General features: G+C 56.2%; 1 protein-coding gene across 2 annotated transcripts in view; it reads left to right on the top strand.

Moving 5' to 3' along the window:
* MAP1A (microtubule associated protein 1A) overlaps positions 1–16861 on the top strand; it is a 20370-nt gene extending 3509 nt beyond the window's left edge. The window contains exons 1-6 of one of the 2 annotated variants that reach the window (XM_032619328.1): positions 2581–2672; positions 5746–5828; positions 6107–6247; positions 6473–14588; positions 14745–14965; positions 15302–16861. In XM_032619328.1, the coding sequence (XP_032475219.1) occupies positions 6611–14588; positions 14745–14965; positions 15302–15457 (8355 nt within the window). In that variant the 5' untranslated portion in view covers positions 2581–2672; positions 5746–5828; positions 6107–6247; positions 6473–6610 and the 3' untranslated portion in view covers positions 15458–16861. Of the gene's footprint in view, positions 1–2580; positions 2673–5745; positions 5829–6106; positions 6248–6472; positions 14589–14744; positions 14966–15301 lie in introns of those variants that run through there. The other variant, XM_032619319.1, reaches the window with a different exon arrangement.

Genomic DNA, 16861 nt, shown 5'->3' with positions numbered 1-16861 from the left:
AGCCTTCCTTTCTAACTCCTGCAAAAAAATCTGGAGCTTCTAAGCATTTTAAAACAAACCCAGAAACGACTAGAACAGTGGGAAACTGAGCTTAAATAACACTCTAATACTACTTCTACTATTGGGCACATATAAGAAAGGGAGAGGGCTTCATAATTTATAATTCATGATGGATATTCTAGGACTAAAAAAACACAGGCTGAAGGACCAGTTTGGAAGCCTTCTGTCTGACTCTGCATCACCACTGATGCACTCACTCAGGAAGTGTTAGTTCCTTTACTTCTGCAAACATGAAGACTATTGTGAATTAATACAACAGCTCATTGGCCCCTAGAACTGGGTTTTGCATTGCTGTCAGAAATAGGAAAGGAGGGACATGAAGAGTATTTTAAGTCCCTTCCTGCAGGCACCTCCCAGGCACCTGGGTTTACCTGGGAGCTAAGTTACTCTAGAGTTGAGATTCTGGTTTAGGATTTCCCTGATCACCTAGGTGACCTCTCATAAATCTTCCACAAAAGGGAGACAGACTTCCAGTGGTATTTGTGCATTGCAGGTTTAGGATTCTAGGAATGAAGGACTTTTTCATCTTTTATGTCATTCACTCCTCATAGCATTGTTGGAGGATGGTACTAATATTACACTCATTTTATAATTCAGGAAGCAAGCTTTCAGAGGGCTTAAGTGGCTTGTTGAAAAGCATGATTAGTAAAATGGTGGAGAGGGGTCTCAAATCCAGGACTTGCGATCTCACTTTGTGTCTGAGCTCAGGCCTCCCTCTCATCTTTGGCGTCTCACCATTTCATTGCAGCAGAGCCAAGGAACACAGCGGGTGGAGGTGTGGTTGTGGTGAGTGGCTGTTCAGAGGGTGAAGGCTGAAGGAAAACTCCACTGTGAGTTGGAACCTTGCCCAGGGTGTGGCCCTTGGGGGTAACAGCTGAGAATAAGGGTGGGCTCTGCGTTGGGCTGAGAAATGTTATTTTGTTCTCAAGCTACATGTCTACTCAAGTTTCCCTCTTTGCACACTCCAGAAAGCTCCAGAAAGCAGGGAGGAGATGGAAGGTTTGAGGTGGGAGGAAATAAGAACTATGAAGTTGCAGAAAGGAGGTGTTTCCCCTTTGTGATGTTCAGAACTCAGCCTGGTTTGTGTTGTATATCTCTGTAGCTGGCCTCCTCTATCCAAGTGGGGCTGTTGCCATGTTGCTGCTTTGCATCCCCGGATCTCAGCAAGGATTCCTCCTCCTCTGGAGTCCCCCTCCCCCCCTTGCACTGGTGACTCAGCTCCTCCTCTCCTCCGGTGGCAGTTTAGGGGGGATGGGGATGCTGAGAGCACAGACTATTTTGGCTTCTCTGACCTTCAAAAGCTGCTCTTGGCAGCCAGGGGCAAGGGTGGGGCTGGTGCTGGACTAAGAGTGGGTGGATGTCATTGTGAGGAAGGCAGTAGGAATCGGCCAGGACTGGGGAGGGATGATGGAAGGGAAGAGGGCAGGGGGACATGAGCATTGCCCCGTTGGAACTGAGTGCTGGAGCTCTCCAGGTCCTCTCTTTGAGTCCTAGAGCACGTGTCACCAAATCTGAGACAGGGGTAGAGACTAAGGGAAACAGGGCCAATGTTAGAAGGATTAAGATCCTACAAAATGGAGACATCAAAGAGACATAGCAAAGTGCAGAGACAAGGAGAACAGGGACCCAACACCCTACAAAGTCATTACAAGATCTTTTTAGTCCAAAGAGTACTTTCTGTGACATTTAATAATTGGCCTAGAGTAAGAAAATCTTGTACGCCTGGGGCCCTGGTGATTTTCCTTCATCCCTTTAACTATTTCACTGAAAGGCAGAAAGTGCCCTGAATCTTCAGAAAATGCCTCTTCATACCCAATGACCAAGAATCCCAAGTATCAGTGCCTGTGTGGTTGCTGTGCTGTGCTGCATCGGCACAGAATTGTATGCGGTCTTAGGGCCCCTGTGCCCCACCCCCGATGGGCTAGAGATGGACTAAGGACCATGTGTCCACTCCAGGATTTCAAACTACCCTCCAACCTAAAATGAGACTTATTTCTGCACTCCCACCCCATTTCTACAGCTGTGGCTCAGAAGCCAGCAGAGCTCAGCGCAACTCCCTCCCTTCAGTCGTCCCCAGCCTTCTCAAGTAGTCCCCCCTCACTCCTACCCCATGCTCTCAGGCCCCCAGCCTCTTTGTCTCCTGCTCCTCCAGGGATTGAAGGTCACTCCCTGAGTCTGAGGGGAGAGGCAGCAGATGTTTCCAGAGAGAAGGGGGGAGGGCCCAAGCAGCCCATACCTCCTACGTCCCCCCGGTATGCAGCACAGGACTTTGGTCTTTTGGCTGATGCTAAAAGAATATTTCTTAACTAAGCGGGGTTGGGGGAGAAGGGCCCTGTGGGCCATTGGAGACCACCCTGGCTCTGAGCTGCTAGACAACTCCTCAGGTCCCAGCCAAGCAGAAGCACCAGATCACTGACATTGTGAAGGCAAAGAAACAGTTAAGTCTCCAGTGCCTCGTCATGGACCAGCCCCTCTTCCCCGCCCTGGCGCCGCCCTCACCATCAAGCGCCCCCCCCCCCACTCCCACCCCTAGTGCCGCAGACTCGTCCCCGAAGCTGCCGGCTGAGGCCGGAGCCACAGCCTCGATGAGGGTCTCTCTCCCACACCCCAGGGTAAGAACCGAACCGAACTAAAGGGCTTGGCGTGGGGCACGGGGGATGCTGTGATAGGGAGGTGGGATGCGGGTAATGGGAAGGGAGTTGATACCTCATCTGGTGTGTCTGGAACTAGCTCAGCGGGGTGGGCAGGGTGGGGGAACAGAGAGAGGAGATGAACTGGCTGTGGGGCCAGCCTGGACCCAGAACCAGGTGGAAGCCAATGGGGCCTTGGCCGGGACCGTGACAGGCCACCTCGCGGGCTGAGCTGGGCTGAGCTGAGCTGGGAGCCAGCCGCCTAGGGGCAGCCGCAGAGGGTGGTGTCACTGGCTCTGCCCCGAGGCCTGGGGCTCTGGTGGCGTTTGGGGGCTCTGTCTTTGGTGGGGGCAGTAGAATCTGAGGGAAAGGCGGATGTTATGGGAAGGCACCTGATGGGAGGGTCTCTGGGTGTCAGCTGCTAGATTGCTCAGCTGCTCTTATGCTGGGGGGTGAACGGGACTGCGAGTTTTTGCCAAGTATGGGAAGGTGGGGACACTATGGAAAAGAAGGAAGGAAAGGGTCATTAAGACGTGGCATGCGCCTCCTCACAGACCAAAACCTATTTGCAGCGTGCTCCCCACACCCATTCCCTGCGACGAGCTTGAAACTTGGGCTGTGAGCCCCCCTTTCTGGCTCCCTCCGGGGATGGAGAGGCCGCTCCGGAGATTGAGAGCACTCCCTCCGCAGCAGCTGCCCCGCATTCCCCGTCCTGTCAACCCCACAGGTTCCCAGTCACGGCCTCCCACCCCACCTCATCTCTGCTTCCCTTCCCAAGATGGGGGCTCTGAACAGAGAAGCCAGTTCCTTCTCCCTCTCTGCGTCCCCCCGCTCCCCGCCCCCCGTGTAGAGGCAGCCAAGAAAATGACTTGTCATGCTGGTGGGGGGTGGGGGTGGGGGCGGAGCTGGAGCCTGAGCTCAGCGCGCACACTCACACTCGCGCACACACTGCGGCAGACTGCAGCTGCCCGGGCGCCCCCCCCCCCCCCCCCCCGGCCGCCTCCCTGCGGAGACACCTGCCCTCCCGCCCGCTCAGCCTCAGCACCCGCAGCCCACCCCCCAGCCCCATCTCTGGCAAAGGGACGGGCCCCTGCCTCACCAGGTGTCCTCTCCGAAGAAGGAGGGAAGACAAGTCAATTGCCTCCAGTGGGATCGCAGGTGGTGGGGGGGTGTAGAAGAGAGAAACAGGGCTTTCCGCCAGGCCTGAAAAGGAGAAGCACAAGGTGTAAACCGTGTAGTTGCCAGTCACAGCCTGAGAGCACATGGGTGAGGGGCAGGGTCTTGCGCCAAGGCAAGTACTGGGATCAGAGAGGTCTATGGTTATAAGCCAGTCTAGGGGACTGCAGGGAATGGTAGACTGGGGAAGGCAGGTAGTAGATAGAAAGCAAATCCATCCGTGCCCCCGATCTTTCTCTTTCTGGCCCTCCTAGTTCAAATGTGTGACCTTGTGTGTTCGTGGTGCGTGTGGCGGGTGGGTGTGGGGGGAGAGGAACTGCCCTTCTAAGCTAAACTGCTTAGAGCTGGCCTAGGGCCAGCCGCTCCCCGAACCATGGTGTATCCCTCATCCCTCACCTGCCCAAGCCCTGCCCGTGCGTGTCTCTGAGGTGCTTCTCATCCTCTGAACCGACCTCAAAGTGTCCCTCAACTCCCAAGTTAATAGAAAAGAACGCTTGAACTCCTCATGGGCCCCACCTACCCTGTGCGGGGCTTGTTCTTCTGACACCATCCCTAGTTCATTTCCCCCGCAGCTGCAACTGCAGCCCGGTGCTGCCAGATCTGCCTGATCCTGGCACCATCGCTCTTCCGCTTAACAAAGGCCCTGGCCCCAGGGTCCTCTTGTCTGAGCCCCAGAAAGAGGAGAGAGCGCTGGGTCACAGAAGAGGGTCTGGGGGACAGGTTATGTGTCCTCCCACCAATATCCTCCAGACAGCCCACTCCCCAGACCATCTGCTCAACTCCGTGTTTGTAAGGTAAATCCACTGTGTGCTGCAGTTGGTAAGGGCAGGAACGGGATGGCAGCATCCTTCTTCAGGATCTCCTGTCTAACCTGGTGCTTTTTTTCTTTGCTGCATTGCTTGGTGTTTCATGTGAGCCTGGATAAGGGAAGTAGAGAGGGGATGGTGTATTATGTTCCTCCATAGCCTGGGGAATACTCTGAACCTCTCCTGCCTTATCTGTTTCTTGTTTGTGAATCCCAGACTCCCCTCTCCATGACAGAAGGCCCACAGGAGAGGTGCAAGGATGAGAGGAGAAACTGTTTGAAAGGGATGGGTTGTGGGGAGTGAACCAGGTCTTTCTGGAGCCTGGGGACATGAAGGTGAGGTGGGATGGGGAGCTGTGAAACCTTTGGTGGTGGAAACAGTATGATTGTGTGCATGTTTGTGAGTGCAGGCTCGGCCTCTGAGGAACCAGAGCACAGAACAAGAGGTCCTATTTCTCCTCTGCATTGTAACCAACCCCCAAGGGTTTAGATAGCATAGACTTCTCTGAGTCTTTTCGAATGGGACTTCTGGCCTTGGATGGGTGTTTGAAAGGAGGATGAGGAGTCTGTACTCACTGCACAGAAGCACCCATCTCCTTATTTCCAGGCACTCTGGCAAGAAAGCCCAGGGCAGAGGCAAGCTAGTGAGGACAGAGCTGAGTGAGGACCATCCTCCGAGAGGCCCTCCCTTCAGCTGAGCCCCACCCCCCCATCCCCAGGCAGCACCAGGAGCTTAGTGCTCGAGAGGGACAGACAGGCACAAAAGGTTCTTGTCTCCAGGGCAGTCTGAGGCGGGAGTTCCAGGCAGAGGGGGTGGCAGATGAAGGGAGGGAGAAGACAGCCATTGTGGGAGAGGGGAGGAGGAAACCCTGAAAGGGAAGGGCTGCAGGAGCCAGTCCCTAGACCTTACTCAGCAGTAGCCAGAGTGGCAGGATCTCAGGATAAGCAGGCTTCTCTTTCCCCTAAGCCCCATTTTCTGACAGTGCATTCTTTCCTCTCCTGCCCTACACAATGCCTCTCCATTTTAGTCTATACCCACTTCCTTCAGTACAAATTCCTGCATCTCTCCCTCAGGCCAGAGGACCCTCTGCCACCAGAGTGAGATCCTAGAGACCATCGTCCTGGTAAACCCCAGTGCCGACAGCATCAGCTCTGAGGTAAGGCCAGGGCCTGTGCTTTGCCACAAGGGCCTGTTGAAAGTGCCATAACCCACCCTTGCCAGTGCTACTGCTGTAAGGCCAGGAATTCCCGGACTTGGCTTTGAGCCATCCTCTCTCTGCCATCTAAGCTGCCTCACAATCCCAGCCCCATCCTGGAGGTGCTGTGGGGCTACCAGTGGGGAGCGTGTCCTTGCAGAACTGAGGGGGACCAGGAACATTCTGTGCCCTTCCCTGGGCTTCCTCTCTCTGTGACCAGTCCTCTCCTTCCACTCTAGGTTCACCACCTCCTTAGCAGCCCATCAGCTCACAAACTACTGATCTTGAGTGGGCAAAGTTTAGAGCCTGGGGGAGACCTCATCCTACAGAGTGGCACCTACTCCTATCAAAACTTTGCCCAGGTCCTTCAAAACCCAGAGGTAAGTTCTATGTCTGAGTGTCTAGGAGGAACAGAACATGGGGTAGGACTAGAGCTGTGGGGAGGGATCCAAGGAAGGGAAAATCCCACATTCCTTGACCACCAGGGATGCTGGCAGAATGGTAGGAGATCACCTCAGAGAGAGATGGAGATTAGCAGATTGAGTCTGAGTTGGCTTGCGATAACCCCAATGACCTGATCAGCCTTCTATCTCCCCTTCATCTAGATTGCCCAATTGCTCAGCAATAGAGACCCTGGGATCCAGGCTTTCCTCACTGTGTCCTGCTTAGGGGAGGGTGATTGGAGCCACCTGGGACTATCCAGTTCCCAAGAGACCCTGCACCTCCGGCTAAACCCTGAGCCCATGCTGCCCACCATGGATGGCGTGGCTGAGTTCTCCGAGTACGTCTCTGAGACCGTGGATGTGCCATCCCCCTTTGACCTGCTGGAGCCCCCCACCTCAGGGGGCTTCCTCAAGCTCTCCAAGCCATGCTGCTACATCTTCCCTGGCGGCCGCGGGGACTCTGCCCTCTTTGCCGTTAATGGTTTCAACATCCTGGTGGATGGTGGCTCTGATCGCAAGTCCTGCTTCTGGAAGCTGGTGCGGCACCTGGACCGCATTGACTCCGTGCTGCTCACACACATCGGGGCAGACAACCTGCCAGGCATCAACGGACTCCTGCAGCGCAAAGTGGCAGAACTGGAGGAGGAGCAGTCCCAGGGATCTAGCAGCTACAGTGACTGGGTGAAGAACCTCATCTCCCCCGAGCTTGGAGTCGTCTTCTTCAACGTGCCCGATAAGCTGCGGCTGCCTGATGCCTCGCGGAAGGCCAAGCGCAGCATTGAGGAGGCCTGCCTCACTCTGCAGCACTTAAACCGCCTAGGCATCCAGGCCGAGCCCCTCTACCGTGTGGTCAGCAACACCATCGAGCCGCTGACCCTCTTCCACAAGATGGGTGTGGGCCGCCTGGACATGTACGTCCTCAACCCTGTCAAGGATAGCAAGGAGATGCAGTTCCTCATGCAAAAGTGGGCAGGCAACAGTAAAGCTAAGACAGGCATTGTGCTGGCTAGTGGGAAGGAGGCTGAGATCTCGGTGCCCTACCTGACCTCCATCACTGCTCTGGTGGTCTGGCTACCAGCCAACCCCACTGAGAAGATTGTGCGCGTGCTTTTTCCAGGGAATGCTCCCCAGAACAAGATCTTGGAGGGCCTGGAAAAGCTTCGACACCTGGACTTCTTGCGCTACCCCGTGGCCACGCAGAAGGAGCTGGCCACTGGGGCTGTGCCTGCCAACCTCAAACCCAGCAAAATCAAACAGCGGGCTGATAGCAAGGAGAGCCTCAAGGCCACAACCAAGACAGCCGTGGGCAAGCTGGCCAAACGGGAGGAGGTGGCCGAAGAGGGAGCCAAGGAGGCCCGCTCAGAACTGGCCAAGGAGTTAGCCAAGACAGAGAAGAAGGTAAAGGAGTCATCTGAGAAGCCCCCAGAGAAGCCTGCCAAGCCTGAGAGGGTGAGGACAGAGTCGAGTGAGGCACTGAAGGCAGAGAAGCGAAAGCTGATCAAAGACAAGGTGGGGAAGAAGCACCTGAAAGAAAAGATATCAAAGCTGGAAGAGAAAAAAGACAAAGAGAAGAAAGAGATCAAGAAGGAGAGGAAGGAGCTCAAGAAGGATGAAGGAAGGAAGGAGGAAAAGAAGGATGCCAAGAAGGAGGAGAAGAGGAAAGATACCAAACCTGAGGTCAAAAAGATTTCCAAGCCAGACCTGAAGCCCTTTACCCCTGAGGTACGTAAGACCCTCTACAAAGCCAAGGCCCCCGGCAGAGTCAAGATGGAGAAGAGCCGGGCTGCCCGTGGGGAGAAGGAGCTGTCCTCTGAGCCCCGGACACCCCCAGCCCAAAAGGGGGCTGCACCATTCCCAACAAGGGAGCTGGCCTTGTCTTCACCAGAGGATCTCACACAGGACTTCGAGGAGTTGAAGCGTGAGGAGACGGGGTTGCTGGCTGAACAAAGGGACACAGGACTAGGAGAGAAACCACTCCCCCCAGACACTGCAGAGGAGGGACTCCCAAGCACAGTGGCCCCGGGGGCACCACCCTCTGTCCCAGGGCTGGAACCAGAAGAGCCTGTGATAAAGGAGAAAGAGGCTGTCCCAGACATCCCTGAGGAACAAGGCAGCAAGGACAGAGGCCCAGACTCTGGGGCTGAAACAGAGAAAGAGAGAGCCCCCTGGGAGGATAAAAAGGCAAAGGAATCAGAGGGGCTCCCCGACAGAAAAGAAGCCAGAGAGGAAAGTCAACCTGAGGTAAAGGAGGATGTGATAGAGAAGGCTGAGTTAGAGGAAATGGAGGAGCTGCACCCTTCAGACGAGGAGGAAGAGGAAGAGACAAAGGCTGAGGGTTTTTACCAAAAACATATGCAAGAAGCCTTGCAGGTAACGCCAAGGGGCAGGGAGGCTCTCGGGGGCCAGGAACTAGGACTCCAAGGCAATGCCCCTGAGAAGGAGACCTCGTCATTCCTAAGTAGCCTGGCCACCCCTGCAGGAGCCACTGAGCACGTCTCTTACATCCAGGACGAGACAATCCCTGGCTACTCAGAGACCGAGCAGACTATCTCAGATGAGGAGATCCATGATGAGCCGGAGGAGCGTGCAGCTCCACCTAGATTTCCTACAGGTACCTATGACCTCCCTGGGCCTGAAGGTCCTGGCCCCTTTGAGGCTAGCCAGCCTGCAGACATTGCTGTTCCCACCACCCCCAGCAAAGGCTATGGAGCGCCAGAGTCGGAACTCACCTACCCCCCCAACATGGTGGCCGCCCCTCTGGCTGAAGAGGAGCATGTGTCCTCGGCCACCTCAATCACTGAGTGTGACAAGCTTTCTTCCTTTGCCACATCCGTGGCTGAGGACCAGTCCGTGGCTTCACTCACAGCTCCCCAGACAGAGGAGACAGGTAAGAGCTCCCTGCTGCTTGACACAGTCACAAGCATCCCCTCCTCCCACACGGAAGCCACTCAGGGCCTGGACTACGTGCCATCAGCTGGTACCATCTCACCCACCTCCTCACTGGAAGAAGACAAAGGTTTCAAATCACCACCCTGTGAGGAGTTCTCCGTGACTGGGGAGTCAGAGAAGAGAGGAGAGATTGTACAGAGAGGCTTGTCTGGAGAGAGAGCCGTGGAAGAGGAAGAGGAGGAGACCACAAATGTACAGATGTCTGAGAAACTTCACGATCAGTATGAACCCCTGATGTTTGCTGCCCCTGGCCACACCCTACATCCCGGGGAACCAGCCGTTGGAGAAGCGGAGGAGCGCTGCCTCAGCCCAGATGACAGCACAGTGAAGATGGCCTCTCCCCCACCATCTGGCCCACCCAGTGCCACCCACACGCCCTTTCATCAGTCCCCAGTGGAAGAAAAGTCTGAGCCCCAAGACTTTCAGGAAGCAGACTCCTGGGGAGATACTAAGCATACACCAGGTGTGGGCAAGGAAGATGCTGCAGAAGGGACAGTCAAGCCGGGGCCTGAAGAGGGCACACCAGAGGAGGAGGGAACGTTGCCTCCTCCCAGGAGCCCCCAGGCCCAGGAAGCACCCATCAGCATTGTTGGAGGACATGCAGGCTGTACCGTCCCACTGCTGCCAGAAGAGGACAAAGCAATAGTCTTTGAGACTGTGGAGGCGGGAGAGCCCACAGGGCCAATTCTGGAAACAGAAGCCCTTCCCAGAGATTTGAGAACATCACACCAAGAATCTGGTGAACCACAGAAAGATGAGGTGCTCCGGTTTCCTGACCGAGGCCTCTCCCCTGAAGAGGTGGAGTCCCCCTCTGTCCTCAGTGTGGTCTCCCCAGACACTGCCAAGCAAGAAGCCGTCCCTAGGTCTCCCTGTGGCCTGACAGAGCAGCACCTACACAAAGACCTTTGGCCACAGGTATCTCCAGAAGACACCCGGTCGCTTTCTCTCTCAGAAGAGAGTCCCAGCAAGGAGACCTCTCTGGATATCTCTTCTAAGCAGCTGTCTCCAGAAAGCCTTGGTACCCTCCAGTTTGGGGAACTAACCCTTGGAAAGGAAGAAAAAGGGCCTCTGATGCAGACTGAGGACACCTCTCACCGCCTAGCCCCTGTGTCTGTTCCAGAAGCCCGTGCAGCCACAGTGTCACCTCCCACAGATGGGACCAGTGGATATGCTGCACAGGCAGACGTCACAGATGAGAGCCCTGACGGAAAATTACCTGCCAGCTCCTTCTCTCACTCTACACTGTTGGGAGATGGGAAGCAGTCACCTGGAATGATCACAAGCCCTGGTGAACACATTCTGACACCTGATAGCTCCCTCACCAAGAGTCCTGAGTCCTTGCTGAGCCCTGCCATGGAGGATATTGCCATGGAGTGGGAAGATAAAGTTCCAGAGTTGAGAGACGGACCCCCAGAGCAGAAGGAGAAGGGACCTGAGCCAAAGGATGAAGTCCTACAGCAGAAGGACAAAAGTCTGGAGCAGAAGGATACTGTCACAGAGCAGAAGGGTACAGCCATCTATCGCAAAGATGAGGCTCTGGAAGAAAAGGACAAGGCTGTGGAACAGCAGGATAAGGCTTTGGAACAAAAAGGCAGAGACTTAGAGCATAGGGACACAGCCCTGGAACAAAAGGACAAGGCCCTGGAAGGAAAAGACAAAGACTTAGAACCTAAAGACAGAGACTTAGAACCAAAAGACAAGACCTTGGAACAGGAGGACAAGGTCCCAGGAGAGAAAGATGAAATCTTAGAACAAAAAGTCAGAGACTCTGAACATAAAGACAAGGTTCCAGAGGACAAGGTCCCTGAACTGAAGGGCAAGGCCTTAGAACAGAAAGATGAAGCCCCTGAGCAGGACAAGGCCCCGGAACAGAAGGACAAGGCCTTGGAAAAGAAGGACCAGGCTTTAGAACAAAAATACTTGGCCCTAGAACAGAAGGGTGAAGCTCTGGAACAAAACATTTGTCCAAAGGCTGTTGAACGAAAAGACAAGATTCTGGAAGAGAAGGACAAAACTCAGGAGCAGGAGAGTCCTGTACAGGAGGATAAAACCATGACACTAAAGGAGAAGATCCTAGAGGAAAAATCTCCAGAAAAAGTCAAGGCTGTGGGACAGAAGGAAGAAGCTCTGCTGGAGAAGACCAAAGCTCTGGGGCTGGAAGAGAGCCCAGTGCAGGAGGACAAGGCCCGGGAGCAGGACGAGAAGTACTGGAAGGAGCAGGACGTGGTCCAGGAGTGGCAAGAAACATCTCCAGCCAGAGGAGAGCCAGCTGGAGAACAGAAGGAGCCTGCCCGGACATGGGAGGACACATCTCCTGAGCAGGAGGACAGGTACTGGAGGGGCAGAGAGGATGTGGTCCTGGAACAGGACACATACTGGAGGGAGCTGAGCTGTGAGCGGAAGGTCTGGTTCCCTCATGAGCTGGGTGGCCAGGGGGCCCGGCCACGGTTCACAGAAGAGCGGGAGAGCACTTTCCTCGATGAGGGGCCGGATGATGAGCAGGAAGTGCCCCCCTTGGAGCCTACACCCAAGAGTCCCTGGGCCTCAGACTTTAAGGGCTTCCAGGAGCCCTCACCACAGAAGGAGCTGGAGGTGGAGCGCTGGCTTGCTGAGTCACCAGTTGGGCTGCCACCAGAGGAAGAGGACAAGCTGACTCGCTCCCCTTTTGAGATCATCTCTCCTCCGGCCTCCCCACCTGAGATGGTTGGACAGAGGGTTCCGCTGGCCACAGGACAAGAGAGCCCTATCCCAGATCCTAAGCCCATGCCACCCATGAGGAATGAGCCCACCACCCCGTCATGGCTGGCTGACATCCCACCATGGGTGCCCAAGGACAGACCCCTGCCCCCTGCACCCCTGTCCCCAGCTCCAGCTCCCCCAACACCTGCCCCACAGCCACTCACTCCTGCGCCCTTCTCTTGGGACACAGCCAAGTATGACAGTGTGGTGGCTGCAGTGCAGGAGGGGGCAGCTGAGTTGGAAGGCGGGCCATACTCCCCCCTAGGGAAGGACTACCGCAAGGCTGAAGGGGAAAGGGAAGAAGAAGGTGGGGTTGGGGTTCCTGACAGCAGCCCCCTCAGGTCAAAGGTCCCAGAGGCCAGCGCTAGCCATGCCTCTAAGGAGCCGGAGCAGACGGAGCCAGAGCAGAGAGAGCCCACACCCTATCCCGATGAGCGAAGCTTCCAGTATGCAGACATCTATGAGCAGATGATGCTCACTGGGCTGGGCCCTGCATGCCCCACTAGAGAGCCTCCACTTGGAGCAGCTGGGGATTGGCCCCCACATATCTCAACCAAGGAGGAGGCTGCTGGCCAATGCACATCTGCAGAGAAGGAGCTTTCGTCTCCTGTCTCACCCCATCACCTCCAATTCGACACTCCAACCTTCAGCTATGCAGCTCTGGCGGGACCCACCATACCCCCCAAGCAGGAGCCTGAGCCAGGGCCAAGCGTGGATCCCAGCCTCACCCCACCTGCAATACCCCCCCGTGCTCCTATCCCCCAGAGCAAAGGCCCAAGCCCCCCACTTAATGGTAACATCCTGAGCCATAGCCCAGATAGGAGAACCCCATCCCCCAAGGAACCAGGCCGTGGTCACTGGGATGACAGCACAAGTGACTTGGAGCTGGAGAAGGGGGCTCGGGAGCAGCCTGAGAAAGAGGCCCAGCCCCCAAGTACCCCGCAACCCATGCCTGCAGGCCCCTCCGCCCTGTGGCCTGAAAGTGAGGCACATACCAGCCCTTCCTTGGACTCCCACCTGGGTCCTGCCCGACCCAGCCTGGACTTCCCTGCATCAGCCTTTGGCTTCTCCTCATTGCAGCCAGCTCCTCCACAGCTGCCCTCTCCAGCAGAACCCCGCTCGGCACCCTGTGGGTCCCTTGCCTTCTCTGGTGACCGAGCTTTGGCTCTGGCTCCAGGGCCCCCCACCAGAGCCCGGCATGATGAGTACCTAGAAGTAACCAAGGCCCCCAGCCTGGACTCTTCACTGCCCCAGCTCCCATCACCCAGCTCTCCCGGGGCCCCTCTCTCCAGTCTTCCGCGACCTGCCTCACCAGCCCTATCTGAAGGCTCCTCTTCTGAGGCCACCACACCTGTGATGTCGAGTGTGGCTGAGTGCTTCCCTCCCAGCCTGGAGGCTGCAGAACAAGGGTCTGTAGAGCTGGTCCCAGGAATGGAACCAGCTGCCCACGGCCTCTGGGACCTCACTTCTCTGAGCCCAGCACCTCCAGCTTCACTGGGCCTGGCCCCAGCTCTGGCTCCAAGCCTGCCTGGAGACATGGATGAGGGCACCCTGCCCTGCCGCCTGGAGTGCTCAGGGGGAGCCACCAAGAAGCCAAGCCCCTTACAGGGCCCCTCCAGGGATCGTGCCACCAATGGCCCAACTGAAACCAGCCCCAAGCTCCCAGGCCCTGCCCCAGCTGAGGCTGAGAAAGGAAAGGCTGAGGCCTGTCCCGCCTGGGAACGTGGGGCCTGGCCTGAGGGAGCCGAGAGGAGCTCCAGGCCTGACACACTGCTCTCCCCTGAGCAGCCACTGTGCCCTGGAGGGGCCTCTGGAGACCAACCTAGAAGTGTCTCCCCTGAGATGGAGGCTGGGCCCCAGGGATGTGCTGCTGAGCCCCGGCCGCATCGTGGGGAGCTCTCTCCATCCTTCCTGAACCCACCTCTGCCTCAATCCACGGATGACAGTGACCTCTTAACTGAGGAAGCTCGGCTGGTAGGGAGAGGGGGGCGGCGTCGGGCGGGGGCTGCAGGGGCCACAGGGGGCCCCTGCCCCGTGGCAGATGAGACACCCCCGACGTCAGTCAGCGACTCGGGCTCCTCGCAGTCAGATTCTGACGTTCCACCAGAAACTGAGGAGTGTCCATCCATCACAGCTGAGGCAGCCCTCGACTCAGATGAAGATGGGGACTTCCTGCCTGTGGACAAAGCTGGTGGGTTTAGTGGGACTCACCATCCCAGGCCTGGCCATGACCCACCCCCTATCCCCCAGCCAGACCCTCGCCCATCCCCTCCCCGCCCTGACGTGTGCATGGCTGACCCCGAGGGGCTCAGCTCAGAGTCTGGAAGGGTAGAGAGGCTACGGGAGAAGGAGAAGACACAGGGGAGAGTCGGCCGCAGGGCCACAGGCAGGGCCAAGCCAGCGTCTCCTGCCCAGCGTCTGGATCTTCGGGGAAAACGCTCACCCACTCCTGGTAAAGGGACTGCAGATCGAGCATCCCGGGTGCCACCCCGACCACGCAGCACTCCAAGCCAGGTCACCCCAGCAGAGGAAAAGGATGGACACAGCCCCATGTCCAAAGGCCTAATCAATGGACTCAAGGCAGGACCAAGTAAGTATAACATGGAAAGTGGGAGAGATTGTGGTTTGGGGCTGGGTGTGGCTGGTCAAGGGCTCCAGTGGAAGAGAGGGAGGGTGGGAGGGAAGAAGAAGGTTGCCAAAAGAGTTCTACTTTCCCTCTACAATGAGTCCTGTGTTGTCTCTACAGCGGCCTTGGGTTCCAAGGGCAGCTCTGGCCCCCCTGTATATGTGGATCTTGCCTATATCCCGAATCATTGCAGTGGCAAGACTGCTGACCTTGACTTCTTCCGACGAGTGCGTGCATCCTACTATGTGGTCAGTGGGAATGACCCTGCCAATGGCGAGCCGAGCCGGGCTGTGCTGGACGCCCTGCTGGAGGGCAAGGCCCAGTGGGGGGAGAATCTTCAGGTGAGTGGCAAGAAGCACCAAGGAGGTAGTCTGGTCAAACTTTACTCAGAGGCAGCAATGGAACACAGTCTCTATTTATAAAAGGACTGAGGGGCACTTCCCTGGCGGTCCAGTGGTTAAGACTCTGCGCTTCCACTGCAGGGGGCGCAGGTTTGATCCCTGGTCGGGGAACTGACATCCTGCATGTCGCGCAGCGCGGCCAGAAAAATAAATAAAACATAATAAAATACAAGGACTGAGTTCTTTCTCCGGGAGTGGGACTACATCCTGGACCATCAGGTGCCCCATCCCCTGGCTTCACATCCTCACCTCAGGCATGTCTTGTCTCCCACCTAGGTAACTCTGATCCCTACTCACGACACGGAGGTGACTCGTGAGTGGTACCAGCAGACTCATGAGCAGCAGCAACAACTGAACGTTCTGGTCCTGGCGAGCAGCAGCACCGTGGTCATGCAGGATGAGTCCTTCCCAGCCTGCAAGATTGAGTTCTGAAAGAACCACTCTCCCTTCCCCAAGGATCTGCTCCCACAACCCCCTTAGAGAATGGCTGATGCTGAGTCCTTTGGGGTTGAGGGACATGGGAGTTGAGGGGGGCGAGGGGGACAGGATGTCTAGTGGGAACTTAGGCTGGGCTAAACGGGAGGGGTTGTGCCCCCCCTTCATCCATGCCTGAAAGGAGTCTCAAAACCAAAGGTAACAGGATTAGGATAGGGGGAGGGTGCAAAATTAGGATACAAGGTCATCTGATGCCTGAGAACCCTGGAGTGACACCCTCTCTTAGCACTCCCTAATGCTGGTGTTGGGTGGGGAGTGAGGATGGATAGAGAGCAACCTCCTCCCTCATGGAGGGAGATCATATCCCCAACCCCAAGGACCTCTTTATCTTAATCTATGTATTTAGCATCCCAAGGAAGGATTTCCAATAGTAATTTATGTGACCTGGGGGCAGGATACTGTCAGTGAGGTTGCCAGAGCTGCATCCTTTCCTCCATCTCCCATTCCCTTCCCCACCAGAGTCTGGGTCCCAGCAGGGTTCTGGGGGTATGCTGCTGCTACACTGTCCCACTGCTTCTCTCCGTATCTGAATGTTTCAATCCAAAACTTGAAGCTCTTTTGACCAACAGATTGGTGAGAGAAGAAAGGAGCTTATCCTCCCGGCCCCTGCTTCATACCATTCACATCCCAGAGCTGTGCCCAGACCAGGCCTACTGGGCAGCACAAAGGAGCAAGGAGAGCCCAGCCCCAATCGCAGACTTCTTCCAAGCTCCCTGACCTTATGAAGTTTTCACCCACCCATTCCAACTCTCCTGATCCCTTCTCATACCTGCTTGGCTTATCTGCATGTGGTCCCCTGCTGTGGCCTGGTGTGTAATGGGTTAAAAAGCCACTGCCTGACATCCTAACATTTGACACCCCAGCAACGTGTGACTCTCCCAACATTCCACTATGCCATCCTGCAGCTGAAATGGGAACGCTGGCTACTTTTCCAGCCCCAGACTCTTGGACAGAGGATCGGGGAGGTGGAGGCCATGCCAGAGGACTTGGGGAAAATGAGAGGGAGGAAGGAAAGAGGGAGAGGAAGCTGAGCTAGGTCTTAACTCCTACTGAGTGAGATGAAAACAGGCCGAAAATACCACCCCAGGAGAGGACCTCACCCCAAGCAAGCCACTAAGCAGCCCTGCCAGACGACTACGGGACTGAGCAATCCAGACGCTCTTCAGGGCTCAGCTTCTCTGCCAAATGACTGTGGAAACCAAAACGAGACCACCTGTGTTCTTCCTAGCTCCCACCCTCTCGTGCTGCTGTGCTCTGCTCCCTCCCACACGTCCCTGCTACACTTCCCAGCTGCTGTGACGGAGCCACCTCCAACTCTAACAATAAATCAAGTTCATTACA

Source organism: Phocoena sinus, chromosome 2 (genome assembly GCF_008692025.1).
Source record: "Phocoena sinus isolate mPhoSin1 chromosome 2, mPhoSin1.pri, whole genome shotgun sequence".
NCBI classification, from domain to species: Eukaryota; Metazoa; Chordata; class Mammalia; order Artiodactyla; family Phocoenidae; genus Phocoena; species Phocoena sinus.
This window is presented reverse-complemented; position numbering and strand designations above follow the sequence as displayed.